The sequence below is a fragment of the Chelon labrosus genome, assembly GCF_963514085.1.
Source record: "Chelon labrosus genome assembly, chromosome: 5".
Taxonomy (NCBI): Eukaryota; Metazoa; Chordata; class Actinopteri; order Mugiliformes; family Mugilidae; genus Chelon; species Chelon labrosus.
The window spans coordinates 8621220-8640908 of record NC_140341.1 but is presented as its reverse complement, the minus strand read 5'-3'; the positions used below and the strand labels follow the sequence as shown (position 1 = coordinate 8640908).

At 41.9% G+C, this 19689-nt stretch overlaps 2 protein-coding genes across 2 annotated transcripts in view; one reads left to right on the top strand and one right to left on the bottom strand.

The window, feature by feature from the left end:
- The window catches only part of fam124a (family with sequence similarity 124 member A), a 34549-nt gene extending 24486 nt beyond the window's left edge, over nucleotides 1-10063 (bottom strand). The window contains exons 1-2 of the mRNA XM_084544799.1: nucleotides 9830-10063; nucleotides 3453-3484 (exon numbers count right to left, since the gene is read on the bottom strand). Of these exons, the coding sequence (XP_084400925.1) occupies nucleotides 3453-3484; nucleotides 9830-9885 (88 nt within the window). The 5' untranslated portion in view covers nucleotides 9886-10063. The remainder of the gene's footprint in view (nucleotides 1-3452; nucleotides 3485-9829) is intronic.
- Nucleotides 10064-11434: 1371 nt separating this feature from the next.
- tsn (translin) lies at nucleotides 11435-15538 on the top strand. The gene is made up of 6 exons (XM_084545066.1): nucleotides 11435-11602; nucleotides 12298-12391; nucleotides 12483-12579; nucleotides 12998-13113; nucleotides 13202-13281; nucleotides 14220-15538. Exons 1-6 carry the CDS (start codon nucleotides 11537-11539, stop codon nucleotides 14448-14450), a joined length of 684 nt encoding a protein of 227 aa, XP_084401192.1. The 5' UTR covers nucleotides 11435-11536; the 3' UTR covers nucleotides 14451-15538.
- Nucleotides 15539-19689: the final 4151 nt, after the last annotated feature.

Genomic DNA, 19689 nt, shown 5'->3' with positions numbered 1-19689 from the left:
GTATGAGCTGAGGTTAAAGTTCAGGGGTTAAAACCAGGTGCACAAACATGAAAACGCTCTCCACCAGAACCTAAATATACTTCTGTGGGGGCAACAGGCGAGAGAAGCTGCACACAAACCGAGGACGGCGGCGAGCAGCCACACGCAGCGCTCAGACAAATTAGTATTTTTCTCTCTCTCACATCTTTAGAAAAATCTGTCGCCGCAGTAATTTGCGTCCATCTGTTCGCTCCTTTCAGCCGTCCAGACCATCCGTCTGAACTTCGGTTTGACTAATGGGCCGATGCGGCTTCGCTCACTTTACCTGCTTGTGTAGGGATATTTGCAATCTGTCTGCTCATGCACATCAACACATCCCACAGACAGGGTGTTTTTATAGACTCGTACCGAGGCTCTACTGATGCCTTAAAGGGGAACTACTGTTTTTTACAACCTGGACCTTATTTCTGGCATAAAATACAATCATTTACTCACCCATATAACTTTTGTGTAATTTGTATTCCTTTGGGAGATATTTATATCTGCGTATATCCATATAGTGGGAGTGACTGGGGCACCGAAACGCAGCCTCTAAATAACACATTATCTGCCATGAATCTCGTTCATTTCACCAATATTTTGTGAAATTACAGGTAAACAGTTTGCCCCCTGGGGACAAATAAAGTTTTCTGAATCTGAATCAGGTAAACAAGCTGACCGTTGCGGGTGCGCGCGGCACTCAGATGACACCATCCAGGTCAGAAGACATCCGGGGTCTGTAGATTAACCTACAGACAATAACAGGAAACTCCGGACTCAACAGGGAATAGAACTAGCGTACGATAACAAAATATTGATGAAATGAACAAGTTTCACGGCAGATAATGCGTTATTTAGAGGCTGTGTTTCGGTGCCCCAGTCACTCCCACTATATGGATATACGCAGATCTAAATATCTCCCGAAGGACTACAAAAATCTGCAAATATTTTCATAATTAATCTGCAACGGTCCTTTAAACCAAAAACAGAAATACAGTTCAGATGGGGTCTAATTTAAAAATGCATTTACCTGTGGCAGCTAAAGACGAAATGGGTCATTACACTGTTGTGCTGTTCCTGTGGTTACCACAAATTGCGTTGCATTTTGACCAGAACTACAACCGAGGCGTCCAAATAAGCGAAGTAAACCAACACCTGCCAGTCAATTAGAAACAAATGTCTTCCAGGAGGATGTTATGGTTTCAGTCGGACTGTTCACGTGGCTGCACTCTGCACCAGGATGCATTTAAAGTTTTTGTGTTTTCTGACAAAGGGCCACTCACCACTGCACATTTTGTTCCAGCTCTGACCTCCAGTAGCAACAATAGTGGGCAGAAGATCATCTGATACAGCGATGACACGGGAAGCGGGAGGGGAAAGACAAAGCCGAAACTCACCGCTGGATCACTGCGTTTGTGTGTGTGTGCGTTCCTATGCTTCCTGATTTGCGGGTGTGGTGCGGGTGGGATAACGCAGCTTCCTGTAGACCAGATTAATGGGCTAATATTGGATATAATCCTGGCATTGTGAAAGGCACGGAGAGCTGGCAACCAGACTGAGGACAGGTCACGACCTCTGCAAACACAGACTTTCACAATCACACACAGCAACCGCACAAAACACACTTGTGTACGCTTGTGTATACAAAAGCGCAAGACGGCCAACTCAGCAGCAAGCGGTGACTTGAAACTCGAATCCAAACAACTGGAAGTTAAAACCACACAAACAACGAAGAGGAGGTGATTTATAGCTCAAACTAAGTATTTAGGGATGCTGGTTTCTAAAGACTTGAGGTTTAATACAGTAAGTCCAGTCATTACAATCATACCATTATATCAGTATCAGCAGCGATGGTTACCACGAAGGTGGATTCAGATACTGTAAATTCATAGCCTCCACACATAGTTTTGAATTTTTATCATCCCTCAAATAGTCATCATTCCAGTTCAGCTCGGGTCTTGTTTTAGTTTCGCCATCTGCTCCGTATTTTATGATCGCATTGTGTACATTTGCATTAATATTTCTGAAAACTGGGGAGGCAGCACCATCACTAAAAAGTCGGATTAAGCAAGAAACAGATAACTAGATGGGCCAGCAGTTTGTCCAGACAATTTTGTCCAGACTGTCTCATTATTAAAAGGAAAATCAGGGAGTAAATGCATCCTAATATCAGTAATAATAGTCTCATTGTGCAAGAAAATAACTATGAAATAAGTTTTTTGGTCTTACAAAATATAAATGGACAGCTTGCATATTTACTGTTCAGCTTTATTTTCCCTTCCAAATAAATGCTGTGAACCTTGAGGTTTCTTTGTCTGATAATAGGACAGCTTGTGTTTCGTTATGCACACAGATCAGGCATAACATTATGACCACCTTCCTAATATTGTGTAGGTCTCCCTTGTGCCTCCAAAACAGTTGTGACTCATCAGAGAATGGACATGGGCCTTCTGAGGGTGTCCTGTGGTGTCTGGCAACAGAGTCTTGTTAGTGGGGGCCTGTGAGGGGAGGATCATCCTACAGATACTTGATCAGTTTGGGATCTAGTGAATTTGGAGGCCAGGTCAACACCTTGTGCTGTTCTTCATGTTTTTTTTTTTTAGTTGTTCCTAAAGCGTTTTTGTGTGTCTGCATCCTGCTGTGGATGGCTGCTGCCATCAAGGAGTGTCATTGCTATGGGGTGGGGGTGCCTGGTCTGGTCTAGGTGGGTGGTACATGTCTAAACGAACACGAATGCCAGATCCAAAAGTGTCCCAGCGGAACATTGAATTGTCACAAGATGGTCAATGTTACTCATTTCTCCTGTCAGTGGTCATAATGTTGTGGCTAATAGGAGCATAGTTATTATTGTTAAAAACCTTCCAAAATAAAACTTAAACTACAGCAAAACAAATTTAACATTTAGGTGAAAAGCGCTATGAGAATATAGTTTATAAATGCTAATTGTCATTGCTGAACAGGTACAGACGTCTGTGTGTCTTCATCATATTTTTCCGGCAAATAGTTGCTTTATTTATCTCAAGGGGCCGTATATAAACTTTATTTTTTCTGAACATTAAGAAGAAAATTTCCTTTTTTTTTTTTTAAATTAAATTTACACCATGATTTATATACTTCCCCAATCAAGACAAATGTTTTGTTTCCCCCACCATTTATTCTATCAAATGTGCAACATCTTATTATGTCGCTAGCATGTTCCATCGCATTAAAATGTTAAATGCTGAAGTGACAGAAAATATCCAATAAAGCAGCTTCCTACTGCCGTACAAAGACTCATCCTTAAAATCTGTTGCTAAACACATACATGCAAAGACAATCCTCCCTGAGAGTGGATTTATTTTGTCAGCGTGCATTAGAGAGATAAAGTCTTGAGCCTCAACTGTGTGTGTGTGTGTGTGTGTGTGTGTGTTACTGTTGCCATTGGTTTTACTTACTGCTCGTCGAGGACAAGGGACTGTAATCAGACCTGCAGCGGACGACATAAAAGAGGAGACACAAGGAGATGGAGGGGAGGGTGATGTGGAAACAGAGCGGGGGCGGGGAGGACAACGAGAGGACAAGAAACAGGGGAGAGGAGACAGGAGTTTATATTACAGAACGAAGCGCGGCCTACTGTGCATGATTTACTCCTATTTCAAATGAAGTGCTGACATCTGGCTAAACAGTAGGAGAGGTCCAGCTGGAGAGGTCACCAAAAATGCACACAGACATTTGAAAGTGGTTTCTAGCAGAAGGGACAATTTATTCAAGTACTACTACTACCATACTGCGCCCGATTATGACCATGTCTGCAATATTCCTCTATATAATAAAGTAGCTGTGTCACTAGGTAATTTGCAGGTTACATAAAACCCCCTGTTTTTAGTATCTTGAGCTGTTAAGAAAAATTATACCCATCTCAAACATCCTCAACCGTTAAATCGCTGCAGTAATAACAATCCATCAATGTAATATGATAGGACAAGCTTAAAATGGTCACTCTATAATAATATATATATACTGTTGGGCTTTGAAATGTGAGTAAAAGTACATAACCGGGACAAGGGGAAATCTCAGCACGTCAACTTGTAACAGATTATTACACTCCACCACTGTTTGTTTTCAAGAGTCATTCAAGAAGCTCCGTGTCCGTTTTTTAACCACACAAGTTACGCGTGGTAATGCCGCGCTCGAGTCATCGCGCTCCAACTGTAATCACGTCCACCTCCTGTGAGTCACATGTCGGACGTATTTTAAATTTCTGACAATTACGGTGTGGTCCGAGCTTTGTTGAAGGAGCTGCAGGAGAAACAAATTGCAGGAAACAGCCCACATTCACTGGCAGTTATATCTTAAACATATTTAACATTAGACATTCGTGCGATTAATTCAGAGAGGCCACAGAAGCTCGGGTTAGCTCTGTAACGAGCCGCTCCGAATGCACCACCGCAAGCGCTGGTATGTGAGTTATGCGAGGCCGGCGGTCAGAGCAGCCATCTTGAAATAATGCATAAGCACAGCCAAGTTGGAATATGTTTATTTATTTATTTTTTTCTCCTTTATACAGACTTTGAGAGATGCAGAAATACAGAGCCGGAGCCAGCAGGTGATAGCTATGCCTAGCTTAGCACAAATAGCTTGCAGGAGTGGCTAAAACTGCAAGAACAGCCCTGATGAAAGGGAAAGATGAAACCTTTAAAGTTCATCACTTCACTGCGCTGCATCTCGGTTGTAAAATATGCCTGCAAGTGTAAACGCAATAATGGGAGCTTGTCACATTTTTTTACAGCGCAAAATACCGATCAGTCACAATGCTTACATTTCAGCCAGTGCATAAGTTTATCTAAGGACATTGTTAAGTGCTCCTAAATCTGCACGAACTGGGATAAGAAAGTAGCTGTCAGTCTGTTTTAAGTCTTCGATGAAACTTTGGTGACAGAGATGCTGCGCTGACCTCAGCTATTTGAGACAACTTTTAACGTTAACCTTAAAAAAATGCCACAAAACATGAAAACAGGGTTTGACCTTTAAGTCCAGGCTGTATTAAAGGGGAATTACCATTTTTTTACAACCTGGACCTTATTTCCGGCATCAAGTATGATCGTTTACTCACCCATATAACTTTGGTGTCATTTGGAGTCGTTCGGACGATATTTAGATCCGTGTATATCCATATAGTGGGAGTGACTGGGGCACCGAAACGCAGCCTCTAAATAACGCATTATCTGCTGTGAAACTCCTTCACTTCACCAATATTTTGTTATGATACACTAGTGCTATTCCCCGTTGAGTCCAGAGTTACCCATTATCTAGTCGCGGACAACGGTTTGTTGTTCTTTGGCCAGCTGTTCCTCTCTCTGCCTCCGCCTCCTCCTTTCAACGAGCTACTCATCCGTATACTCTGGCTCAAAACAGTAAAGACTTCCATCATAAACAAAGTGGTCGTCCACAACCTCAGAATCGGAAAAATATTCAGCCATGTTGCAAAAAACTAGCAGTAGCAAGTTACAGGTAAACAAGCCGATCGGCGCGGGTGTACGCAGCGCTCAGAGATGACATCATCCAGGTCAGAGGTTAGTAGGTCAATCTACAGACCCCGGATGATGATAACAGGTAACTCCGGACTCAACGGGGAATAGCACTAGCGTATCATAACAAAATATTGGTGAAATGAACGAGTTTTGCGGCAAATAATGCGTTATATAGAGGCTGCGTTTCGGTGCCCCATTCACTCCCACTATATGGATATACGCGGATGTAAATATCGTCCGAACGACTCCAAATGACACCAAAGTTATATGGGTGATTAAACGATCGTATTTTATGCCAGAAATAAGGTCCAGGTTGTAAAAAACGGTAATTCCCCTTTAAGCTAGTGTGCGATGTTGGTGTACGTCACACAGAACTAATTCACTACGCTTTACCGTGTCACATCAGCTTTCTTATTAGCAGCCCTAATGCGAACAGAAAAAGCCTCCTTGAAAATATGTAGTTCCCAGTGAGTAATTGCCCTCAGGGAGTCTAAAAGTGCCGAAAGTGGTGCTGAGAGCCAGACATTTCCCCTCCTTATGGTCTTTAAACAAGGCTCCAGCTCTGCAGCACTATCAACCGTTTCATCTAATCCTACGCAAGAAAGTAAATGTTTACACTGGCTGATGTACGTTATTTGTATGCACAGGCTCCCGCTTCTTCTGGGGACTCGCATACAGTAAACTTTCATTAACAGGACAGACGTGTCTAATCTAAAGGTCCCATCTTTGAGCCGAGAGGGGATGAGCAGAATTAGATTTCTCGCTAATCTGATCGCCACAGATGTATGCACACATACACTGGCTGAGGAAGCCGGTCTGCACACTAGACGTTTTAATTCCCTGGCCCGTCTGTGGAATCTCAGCTCACATGTGTACGTACAACCTGAGAATATTTGTCCCGCGGGAGTCAGCTGACAACCAGACAACACTGGTCCTCCACACACACACACACACACACCGTCCACCCCTAAACTAATAAGGCCCCTGGCGCTGCAGGAAACAGAGGAGTAAGTCTGCTTCCTGCAGCAGGAGGTTATCAATCTAACTAACGGGCATCAGCAGCGTAAAGAAAGGAATAGATGGGAATGTGGGAAGAAGGAGAGGTGAGGACAGAAAGGTAAGAAGAAAAAAGTATGATGGGGTACAGCAGAGGGGGGACAGTGCTGGCGTACGGAGCGAAAGAAAAAGACAAATATACAGAGCAGGTTATAAACGATCTGAAGGTTTTCGCAAAAGGACACGCGGTGAAAGCTTCGTCCCTGGACGCGCAGCAGAAAATGACAAAATGCTGGGGGGGAAAAAAAGGGATGAGAAAAATGTTCTTTTTTAAGGTTTATGACTCTTGGAGTAGAGCTGGAGGTAGCAGCGTGTGCAGTTGCGGGTCTGTTTTAATGTCTCCCTTGGGTGTGAGTATTTGGCAGGACTCGCCCCCCTCCACCCCCAAAAGCAGTGCCGGTTAGCGTCTCGCCTGCCGTTCCCAGTCTGGCCGCGCTGCTTCGCTTCATCTCCATCCAAAGTCAATAAACACGAAGTGAAGCAAAGACAGGCTGCAGCTCGGTCATGCACACAGCTATAACAGCTATGCAGACTGCTATAGAAGAAGTAAGTCTAAATTACTTGTTTAACCAAAAGAAGAAGAAGAAGAAGAGATTCAGGTGTTTGACTTGGGTTGGGAAGCAAGGGGAGAAGATAATAGTAGGATGAGGATGGAGAAAGAAAGAAGCTGAACGTGAAGTAATAAATCCTCAAACTTAAGACAGTTCCAAACAATGACTCATATGAGAATTTTATTGCCTGTCAGTCAGGCTCTCTTTATGTTCATTGTCATGGTTTAAAAGGAACCAGTGCTGACTGACTGGTGGATGGAAAGTCAACCATAATTCCTTGAGTGTAAATCCCACCTTCAACTTGACCTCCTGCGTTCTCCATCATTCTGCGTCCAGGAGAATGCTCATTATTCATACGACCACGGGAGGTTTGCTGTCAGGAAAACCTGAATCATTGCCGTAATAGACTGATTAACTTATTACTTTTGCCATCTGGGGGCATCGGAACAAGCTGAAAACACATCACTGACATAAATTATCTAAGTTATGGAAGTGCGGAGAAGAACAGGAAGTAAAGTGAGAGGGGAAGAGGTGGAGGATGTGGTCTGACGGAGGTGGCTATCAGCTGGACGTCCCTGCTTTTCCTTTCACATCAGCACTTTCCACGAGGGTCTGTGCATTTTTTTTTTTTCCCCTCCCATGAAACGGATGCTCCCTCACACACATTATCACGTTTGGTTCCAGTTCATGGATGATGAACTAGAATGGTCCCAGTTGGCTCTGACAAACAAGGGCCTTAATGTACCGATGTCCAGTTACTTATTCCAGCTTACTGGGATAATATTCAAGCTTTTTAGCTGCAATCTAACACATTAGTATCTTAAACATGTCCATTATTAAGCAAAGTAAAGCAGCACCGGCTTTACTGATGCAAAAACTGCATGTTTCTACCACTTTAAGTCCTAAAAATATCACAGTATCAGAGAAATACTCAACATTTACACACAAACTTGTGCATTAACATTTTTAATTCAGCTGTGACTGGAATAATTTGCAGAAATAACTGTACGGCATAGCAGATCTGGGTTAATCTGACTTTTCTATATTCCACAATGACCACTTAAGTATATACACCGATCAGGCATAACATTATGACCACCTTCCTAATATTGTGTAGGTCTCTCTTGCGCCTCCAAAACAGTTGTGACTCATCAGAGAATGGACATGGGCCTTCTGAGGGTGTCCTGTGGTGTCCACCCACCTAGACCAGACCGGTCTAGGTGGGTGCTACATGTCTAAGTAATGTCCACATGAATGAATACCAGGTCCCAAAGTTTTCCAGCAGAATACTGAATTGTCACAACATTGATGATGTTATTTACTTCTCCAGCCTTTGGTCACAATGTTGTGGCTGATCGGTGTATATGGAAACAATCAGCCAAACAGCACACAATACCATCTCACATTTAAGACTAATCACTGTGGGAAAAAAGCCCTAAGTTTTGACTATAAAAGTGATTAAAGGATACGTTCACATTTATTCACATTGTTTTTTTAATAATCAAATACTCATGTTAATATGTGCATACTGGCTACTCTTATAGGAAGCTATTTAAATCTAAGTGATGGAGGACTCCATAGTCATATTAGTAACAAATACCTGCTCTGTGTAACTATAACTCTGTTGTAGTCAAACACCGTTCAGTATGTGCCAGCACAAGAACCGTGTATTTGTACTCCTGCTTATGTGTTGATTGTTCTAAAACAGACTTCAATAAAAGTGAAACTATCCTTTAATCAGCCGTCGTTCACCACCACAACACTACATCCACCGACACTGACTGACGTACCACAAGAGAAGCCGGGGCACATCTTTGCTCAATGGCTGAAAACGAGAGTGAACGAGATACATTTAAAGCCTCAAATATCCTCAAATAAGGCCGTCTCCGCTAATCAATCAGAGTTACATCTGTTCTTCTCAGATATTACATCAGTTACTGGCAGAGGGAGATTATGCCAGAACAGCATTATCACCAAAAAACACATCATATTTCATGACTTGCTAGCTGATATGAGAGGGATAAATACACGTACTGAACAAAACGGAACAAAAATTCATTTAAAATTTGGCAGATTTATTACAGTCTGCTTATCTGACATGGTGCACCCACTAGCCAGATTATTAGGTACACTACTGAAAACAAATCCAGTCCTGCACTAAACCCTCCTTCATGACTGTGATAGATAATGTTCAGTTTATGTTGAAACAATTGATCATTTTGAAGGATGTAGTTTGTGGTGCTGTTAAACTGGATTAAATCAAACTTTAAAGTGTTATTTAGTCCAGCCCAGCGACAAAATGGGGTTGCCAAAATAATAGAAATACAAATTCTGTCTAGTATAACTACAAACCACAGCCTCCAGAATGAAAACACTGATAAATCGACAGCTCTTTCAGCTATTTTAAACAAATGCTGAATACTAAAGACTGCTAAGTGAGTATATAACTCAATTACTCGAAACTTAAAGATTTCAACTCAATATATTGTCATATAAAAATATCTTTCGACATGAAAAATAGGCTTTTGTGCATGTTTGTATTCAATATAGGGGTTTCACAAAAAATAAATATTCTTACAAGTGTAAAACTTCACTGAAAACATAACATTTGAACATGAACAATGGCTTTGATTAATTTAAAAGAAAAAGTAAAACATTTCCAGGAATTCTGACTATTATTTCTGCTTCACTCACCCTCCAGTCTCGGCTCCTGAGTCCACGCAGTCATCTTCTGTAAAGGTTTTCTCCATCTCAGAAGCTCGGCTGCGCAGCACTCAGCTGCATTGTCTCAGGGTCCAAACGTAGCCAGTGAAACGAGACATTCAACAGCACACCGAGGCTGGAGGCGACACCGTTCAAGGGGACGGGCAGGGAGTCTGAATCCAGCGGTCTCCGGCTGCTCCCATGAGCTGAGAAGCTTTAAACTAGTTGGAGCAACAGGAGAGCGACCACTGCTTCTCTGCGTCAGCTGCGCTTTGACATGACGCCTTCGCGGCCCTCGGAAATCTGGCGACTACAGGTACAAGCGTGTCATACGTGAGAGGCACCGGTAAATCTGATAGAGGTTTGTGGTAGTGGATAGTACAGGAGTGTTTAACAAGCAGATTTAAAAAAAATGTTAAGGCATTCACATAAAACAGTTACTTAAAGCATTGCCTGTTAATGAATAATTGATAAGCATATAGTAACATACTTGCATTTTGAGGATTGTAAAAGACTAGTTTGGTGTTTGCTTTTTACGAGCAGCACTTGAAGGTACCATCAGCAAGTGTGCTGCTTTGGCTCCACCCACAGGAAGAAGGAGGAAATACAACCATGCAACCATGCATGCAACATGTCTTTCAGCAAAACACGTAAAAAAGTCTTCAAATTCTTGACCTCCAAGCAATAAAGTTTCTGTTCACGATTTATCCACCAAAAAAAGATAAACTTTGCTTTTAACAAGCATAAATTAGAGTAATATTGAGACGAACCTGTAATTTCTACAACAGAATAAACATCGATATTTATATTTATTATGTAAAAAGGATTACAGCTTGTGGGGGGAAAAAATGAATTGTACACTGAAGTGATTAAAACAAGAAGAAATGAATACCAAAAATGGGCGACACTGGATTAATGATGTGCCATAGTTGACATACATTGTGGGCTATTACATGATTTACTATAACCACAGCTAAAATCAAACTTTCGTCAATTCATCTCTGGGATTTAAGCATTTGTCCACATAAACTAAGTGCAAGCAAACCAAAAAAAAAGTACATAAAAAGCATTGCACTTGTTGACTAAAATAATAATAATAAAAAATAATACAATAAAATACACATCCAAGAAATTTGTCTTGGTATTTGGTGCCATAAACACAGGAAGAAATAAGAAAATATATAAGGAATATAGACAGTTAAAAAGTACATTTTGTGCATGGATGTGGAAGGGGAAAATCCTACAGGGAATGTACAAATGTTCAAAGTATTAAGTAATAAATAAAATAAAATAAAATAACAGCAATAAACACAGGAAGAAATAAGAAAATATATTAGGAATATATACAGTAAAAATGTAAATGTTGTGCATGGATGTGGAAGGGAAAAATACTACATGTTCATAGTATTAAGTAGTAACTAAATAACGAAATAAAATAAAATAAAATAAAATAAAATAACACTTTATTTATTATTATTATTATTATTGTTATTGTTATTATTATTATCTAAACATTGCGTTAGATGTTTTATTTTAGCAGAAAATCCGTTAATGACGTTATGTTGATGATGACATCATCTCCATGCGCCGCTGGAGGCGGAGCGGCGACCGTTCCTGTGCACGTTGATGCTTTAGTGACTTTGCCGCAGACGCCTCATTGTCGGTCTCGTCAGCACAGTTTTTGACTCGGATCAGGAGATGTCTGTCACCGAGATGTTCAGCTACATCCAGGGATTCCTGAGCGCCGACCAGGACGTCAGAGAGGTACGAACAAACGGCTGCACCGCTGCTAACGTTAGCTCCCAGGGACCGTTAAGCTAGCAGCTAAACCTGAGCCGAAGTCTCAACACATCAATATTTGCTCTCCGTGAAATGTGCTCCAACCTCATGGCTCAAGTCCCGTTTACTGGGCGTCAGCGCGCCACGTTATTGGCTACGATAACTTACCTCTTAATGTCATTTCATCCGGCTTAATAAGAATCCATACCATACGTGTCATTTGTCCTAAAATGTAATTAAATTTCGCCTGGCTGTCTTCTTTGTTTTGTTTTACGCGCGTTAAGTGACGTTTTGTGTCGCTGAACCAAACTCCATTTAAAAAATTGTTGATTTAAGCCTCTTTTTCTTTTCTCGCACAAATTTCCACTAAATCATCTCCACACAAGTAAAAATTATTTGCACACACTACTGTTGAGATAACTGGTTAAAATTGCATCTATTCTCCCTATTTTAATAACATATAACATATGAATATGCAAATAATTCATGCATTTACTCCATATTTAACGGCCCCTAGTCTCTGTATGTAAGATCACAGTACATGCATCTTAAACTACAGGGATTAGGCTTCTTCCTCAGTCTACAGCTTGGAGCAGTTTAAAAATGTATATTGAGTTTATCTGGACTTTATTAGAAGATGTCAAGGATTCTTTAAAAATACTGTGTTATACTTTTTGTAGGATATCCGTAAGGTGGTCCAGACCTTGGAGCAGACTGCCAGGGAGATACTGACAGTCCTTCAGAGTGTTCACCAACCATCTGGTTTCAAAGAGAGTGAGTACTTGAAAGTCTGCCTGTGCTGTTTTTAATGCTGAAGTGATGTTTGCCCCTTTTCTAATTTGCCACGACAATCTTTTCCCTCTAGTTCCCAGCAAATGTGCGAGAGCGAGGGAGTTGTTCTGCGTGGTCAGGAACCAGATCTCAGACCTCAAAACCAAGTTCCCCGTGGAGCAGTATTACAGGTGGGAACCGCGCTCCCCGTTAAGGTTGTCACTGGGGCGTTTGCCGTAAAGTCAGTGCAGTCCAAGATAATCTGCGGAAATACACAGAGCAAACTGTCTAGAGACTGTTTGCACTGATAGTTCTTTCTTTGATGTTTCCTGTTTAAACCTCATAAAAACGATTTCCGGGAATTTCTTATCTGTTGTGTTATCACCGCTTTACTCCACTCGTTTTTTATTGCTTGGTTAAGATTTAAAACGGGTGTTATAGATTATCCAGATTGTATAGTATATTTATAACTGTCACCTGATCAGCAGATCTGTGATGTAATTTTATAGTTTAATTTGGGACTCACAGTTCTTAATACTGGGTGTATCATCCAGGTGAAATAAAAGGCTTTACATCCTGTTCCCTCGGATCTCTTTCACCCCTTCTTAGGTTCCACGAGCACTGGCGGTTTGTCCTGCAGCGTTTGGCTTTCTTGGCGGCCTTCGTTGTCTACCTGGAGACTGAAACTCTTGTGACTCGGGAGGAAGTGGCTCAGATACTAGGCAGTAAGTACCAGTTTACGTGATGTGATGTGACTCACTCTGACTGAAGGAAATCCGACTGACGCTCCTTTGTTTGCTCTCCCCTCGGCAGTTGAGGTGGTGCGAGAGAAAGGCTTTCACCTGGATGTAGAGGACTACCTGGCAGGTGTGCTGATCATGGCCAGTGAACTGGTGAGTCTGTCACTGATTGCTCTTATTAGCATAATAATACAAATATGGAGATGTACATTGTGGTTGCCATGTGTCAAGAGCCCCATATATTGTGTTGTTTTGAGCCGTTGTAAATGAAAGTTCAGATATTCTAGGTGTGCGGTTCATTAATACGGTGTCACACTATGAGAGACACTCAGTTTAGGCCAACTCGCATCTACAAATCAGCCAATTAGCTTAAAGAGGAACTACTGTTTTTTTACAACTTGGACCTTATTTCAGGCATAAAATACGATCATTTACTCACCCATATAACTTTTGTGTAATTTGTAGTCCTTCAGGAGATATTTAGATCTGCGTATATCCATATAGTGAGAGTGATTGGGGCACCGAAACGCAGCCTCTAAATAACACATTATCTGCCGCGCACACATGCGATGGTCAGCTTGTTTACCTGTAATTTGCTGCTGCTATGGTTCGTCCACAACCTCAGAATCGGAAAAATATTCGGCCATGTTGCAAAAAACTAGCTGTAGCAAATTACAGGTAAACAAGCCGATCGTTGCGGGTGTGCGCGGCGCTCAGAGATGACATCATCCAGGTCAGAAGACAGGTCTGTAGATTGACCTACAGACCCCGGATGATGATAACAAGTAACTCCGGACTCAATGGGGAATAGCACTAGCGTATCATAACAAAATACTGGTGAATTGAAGGAGTTTCACGGCAGATAATGTGTTATTTATAGGCTGCGTTTCGGTGCCCCATTCACTCCCACTATATGGATATACGTGGATCCAAATATCTCCCGAAGGAACACAAATTACACAGAAGTTATATGGTTTCTTTGTTCTTGCCATCCACAAAGTTGCTGCCACATCACTTCCTGATTTCCCAAACTACAGGTCATTAAAGGCGTCGTTTTGAGAAGTAACCGAGTACTTTTGTTGTCCTTCCAGTCACGGCTGGCGGTAAACAGCGTCACGGCAGGAGACTACACCCGGCCGCTCCGCATCTCCAACTTCATCAACGAGCTGGACTCGGGCTTCCGCCTCCTCAACCTGAAGAACGACCCGCTGAGGAAGCGCTACGACGGCCTCAAGTACGACGTGAAGAAGATCGAGGAGGTGGTTTACGACCTGTCCATCCGCGGCCTGGCCAAGGAGACCGAGGCCGTCGGGGACAAGTAGAGCCGGGGCGGACGTGATCGGCTGTGGGAGAAGGAGGAGGGCGCGGTGGCCGCCCCGAGCTGGGACCTCTCCGCGGCTGCTGCACATCGGAGGCCTTATCCCACCTGGAAGGCGAGACCCAGGGACCCGCCTGAGGCCCCCAGCAGCCACGGACGGACTGTGTGAATGCGTGTGAGCGTGTATTTGTGCGAATGCATGCATGAGAAGCGTTTTTAGACGGTAGATGGATGCCAGTCTGTCAAAAGGGGTGCCAGAGGCGGTGAAGTATGTCGACACCCTTGTTCAGAGGTTTAAGAACGAGCGTTGGATGTGTTTCTGGTTTTTGGAAAAAAAAAAAAAAAAAAAAAGTGCTCTCGGCTTCATTTAATTCCTGTCACTGTTTCACTGAGCTGGTTTTGCAGTTGCTCACTTTAATTTGCAACAGTCAACTTCTTCCTATTATTGAATTATAGTATAATATTGATGTTTAATTTCTTCAAGAAGACAGTCAGAAGCGGTGTGAAGTGTTCCAGACTTTATTTCTATGTTTTTTTTTTGTCTTGCATAAAAAAAGAAAAGATGAAAAATGTTTGATGTTTACCCTCTGTGGTATTTTGTTTTTTTTAAGACTGTACTATTGTCAAAAAAACGATGCATCCAAGTAGACATCCAGGAGCCTTATTAATGAAGAACATACATGCTGCAGCAATTAGTAATTAAATCAAGAATCTGATTAATACACTTTACCAGATTTTGATAACTTCTGGCTTTCATGACGAGGCCTCGGTTCGGATTTGATCATTTTGCACCGAATTTGTATAAATGACAAGAGGAAGAGCCAAAGAACAACGATGCACTACACCTGATGTCATATAAAGCTACTGTGGTCAGATTATTATTATTATTATTATTATTTTTCCAGCAGTAATGAAGCTTTTTTGTTTCCAGAGGACAGTGCCAATGAATACGTATGTTGAGCCATTTCACTGTTTTAGTTGTCGGTTGATGAATCAAATGCAAAAGTTAGACTGAACGTTGTACAGTGCATGTTACATGTTTGACGAGTTATCTTGTTTTTTTTCCACTTAAAAGTAAATTTCTTGAATGTTTGAGTTTGTTGTGTGTTTTGCTTCTCTTATTTCTACAATGAATTCACTCTTTTTCATCTTGTGCTGTGTTAAGGCTCATTTAGAGTACTGCAGGACATAGACGTAACCTACGTACGTTACGTAAGTAGCCACGTAGGTTACACTGGCCAAAAAAAAAAGGTCACACACACTTAATATTTCGTTGGATCGCCTTTACCTTTGATTACATCACTCATTTGCTGTGGCATTGTTCCGATAAGCTTCTGCAGTGTCACCAGATGTATTTCCATCCAGTGTTGCATTAATTTTTCACCAAGATCTTGTATTGATGATGGGAGAGTCTGACCACTGCACAAAGCCTTCTCCAGCACATCCCAAAGATTCTCAATGGGGTTAAGGTCTGGACTCTGTGGTGGCCAATCCATGTGTGAAAATGATGTCTCATGCTCCCTGAACCACTCTTTCACAATCTGAGCCCCATGAATCCTGACATTGTCATCTTGGAATATGCCCGTGAACATCAGGGAAGAAAAAAATCCATTGATGAAATAACCTGGTCATTCAGTATATTCAGGTAGTCAGCTGACCTCATTCTTTGGGCAACATAATGTTGCTGAACCTAGACCTGAGCAACTGCAGCAACCCCAGATCATAGCACTGCCCCCACAGGCTTGTACAGTAGACACTAGGCATGATGGGTGCATCACTTCATCTGCCTCTCTTCTTACCCTGATGCCATGGTTCCACACTATCCTTCCAGTTTTTAATAATGCGTTGGACAGTTCTTAACCCCAGTTTTAATAGTTTCTACAATCTCCTTAGATGTTTTCTCTGCTTGATGCATGCCAATGATTTGACCCTTCTCAAACAGTCTGACATCTTTTCCACAACCACAGGATGTGTGTTTAGACATGGTTGTTTCAGAAATGAGAAGCTACTCACTGCATCAGTTGGGGTTAAATAACTTGTTGCCAGCTGAAAGATAATCACCCATGCAGTAATTATCCAATAGGAGGCTTGTACTGATTTGATCAATTAAATCCAGGTGGTGACTTTTTTTTGGGCCAGGCTGTGTACTTGTGCACTCGTCAGTCTGGTTCACTCTGTAAAAACGCCACGAACACTAGTCAGCGTTGTGTCTTTTTTAACAGTCCTGTTAATTGTTGTTTCTACTTCCTGCTTCACTATCAACAATGATGACTGAAATTTCACCGAGTCGTACAAATGTTTGTATCTCCAAACCTCCTCAGTTAACCTTTCCTCGATGTGTTCCATCTTTACTGATCCAAAACAATCAATTCGAAAATTGCGGAGATGGAAGAGCAGCAAGAAATACTAAAGCGGAAGCATGCTACTACCAAACGGACCAATCAAAGCGTTGCCGTGTCGCGTAGTTACGTTTCTGGGTAGGTGCATGTCAGCTACGGCGCTAGGGTCTATGTAGGGCAGGGGTGTCAAACTGATCCCTGAAAGGGCCGCTGTGGCTGCAGGTTTTCATTCCAACCATGCAGCACCCATGCAGTGGGTGTGGCTGGCAAGTTTTTGTTCCAATCAAGCAAGAGGACACCTGAAATGACTGCATGAAGGCAGTTCAGTTGATTGATTGAGCCAAGTCAGGTGTGCTGCTGCATGGTTGGAATGAAAACCTGCAGCCACAGCGGCCCTTTCATGGCTCAGTTTGACACCTGTGATGTAGGGTCTGCGCTGTTGCCGTAGCTACGGCATCAAATTGATGCAGAAGCCTAAACCGCCTTTTAAAATGACAAATTACAATAAATCAGTCAAGGCTGTGTTTAAAATCTTTTTAATATAATTCACAATATATTACACTGGAGGAAATAATACATCAGGTCTCTCAAATGAGAAAAAAAGAAAAGAAAAACCAAACTCAGCAGGCTTTGATTTTTTATTTTTTTCTCAAACATTTTTGAGATGGAGTATTGGTGTGGTGTCGAGTAGCCCCGCCCTCCAAAAACACAGTGATTTGCTTCCTGTTCTAGTGCTACTCCATAAACTAAACAGCGTCGGTCTTAAAATAGCGGTTTCGGTTTGACCGTATAGCCCCGGAAATCGGCTTCAGTCGACCTTCTAAGATAGAGTTGTGAATGAACATGTGGTGGATGTCTTAACCAGCAGTTTTACAGGAGAGGATTACTGAATTATAATAAAGTGCATCAAACAAAATAAAGCTTTTATAAATTAAAGTTAAAACACGCCATGAGTAGTAAAAACACTAAAGTAAGAGAGGATCAGGAGCCGTCATGAGGAATAATTATATTGCCTGTAAACTGATCTCACTGGTCAAGGTCAGACTAGTCTGTATCTCAGAGATTAATGCTACCGTCACAGATTGCTAATATCTCGCTTAACAGTAATCGAGTACCAAGGCACAACATCAGCTCATCGCTAGGTCACATAGTAACGGTTAAAACTGTGTCATAACGAGATGGTCAAGATGATTTCTTTTTAAGTTAGCAGGGTCTTTCAACCTTTACGGCATATTCTCAAAATGGAATGGGATTATGTAGAAATAGGCTCAAATTCTGGGCTTTTTTTTTTGCTTGACACTAATTCACCAATTTTGGCTATTTAAAACGGTCAAAATGGTTGCTATTCATCCATCAAGGGCAGGATATATCTCAAAAATCAAAGCTAAAACAAAGGAGTTTTCTTGAAGACATTCCACCATTCACCCAAGTGGCGTCTTCAGTTCTCGCTGAGAGAAAACTTCTTCTGTTTTATATTTATTTCATGATTTTATTGTGAGATAAAAAACAAGATCCCATCAGGCAGCTAGAGCTGCAGAAGCCAAGTGGAGTGAAAAGTGCAGTAGCCTTTGTTTAGGCTCTGTTTTAAATATGGTGCCGTTCCTCTTAAAGAGGAATTACCGTTTTTTACAACCTGGACCTTATTTCTGGCATAAAATACGATCGTTTACTCACCCATATAACTTTGGTGTTATTTGGAGTCATTCGGGCGATATTTACATCCACGTATATCCATATAGTGGGAGTGACTGGGGCACCGGAACGCTCTACATAAGGCATTATCTGCCGCACAGCTTGTTTACCAGTAATTTGCTACTGCTAGTTTTTTGCAACATGGCTGAATATTTTTCCGATTCTGAGGTTGTGGACGACGACTTTGTTTATGATGGACGTCCTTACTGTTTTTAGCCAGAGTATACGGATGAGTAGCTCGTTGAAAGGAGGATGAGGAGGCAGAGAGATTAACAGCTGGCCAAAGAATAACAAACTACTGCACGTCCTTGAATACACATCAGGTAACTCCGGACTCAACGGAGAATAGAACTAGCGTATCATAACAAAATATTGGTGAAATGAACAAGTTTTGCGGCAGATAATGCGTTATTTAGAGGCTACGTTTCGGTGCCCCAATCACTCCCATTATATGGATATACACGGCACTCCACTGGATCTAAATATCGTCCGAACGATTCCAAATGGCATCAAAGTTATATGGGTGAGTAAATGATCGTATTTTATGTTAGAAATAAGGTCCAGGTTGTAAAAAAACGGTAGCTCCCCTTTAAAAGGTTTGGCATTTGCACTGTTAGCTGCACAAAGATTTTTTATCTCTGGGATGATCACTCTTTCCAATTTTCATAGACTTTTTAGACCAAATGACTGAAAACAACTGTATTTTGCTGCCTTATGAACATAATACGACATAAATATTAAGGCATCTGTGCCATGACCAGTGTCCTGAACCCAAGGTTGAAAAACTCTGCACTTAAACACACACTGAAGGAGTTCTTGACGTTACCTATTTGACGTGACGTTAACACAAAGCAGACTTGTTACAAATTGCTGTCATGGCACTGGGATTATTGTGAGACTTCCTCGACACGATCAGATTTCAGCTGAGTCTGAACACAGTGCTCATCGTCGACGCCGTCCTGGGAAACGAAATGCATAAACAGCAGCTACTTATTTTGAAACTGGCGGAGGTTATTGCTGTTACCGTACGTGAGTCGTTGCGTTTAAACACAGCGACGCTCGGACGTCTGCTCGGCCTTCTCGGGCAGAGGCTCCGCTCAACTGCATCTCTGGCAGTGAAGGTCGCTCTACCGTCGGCGTACAACAGAGGGCGGCACACAGACAGGAAAGGGCAGTGACCACAAACAGAAACCGTTTAAACAAATCTCTTAG

Bases quoted from the DNA above. Each gene is read 5' to 3' on its own strand.
- tsn (XM_084545066.1), top strand. From the start codon at position 11,537: ATGTCTGTCACCGAGATGTTCAGCTACATCCAGGGATTCCTGAGCGCC. The intron at 11,603-12,297 runs GTACGAACAAAC...TACTTTTTGTAG, and splicing joins CCGACCAGGACGTCAGAGAG to GATATCCGTAAGGTGGTCCA. The intron at 12,392-12,482 runs GTGAGTACTTGA...TTTTCCCTCTAG, and splicing joins ACCATCTGGTTTCAAAGAGA to TTCCCAGCAAATGTGCGAGA.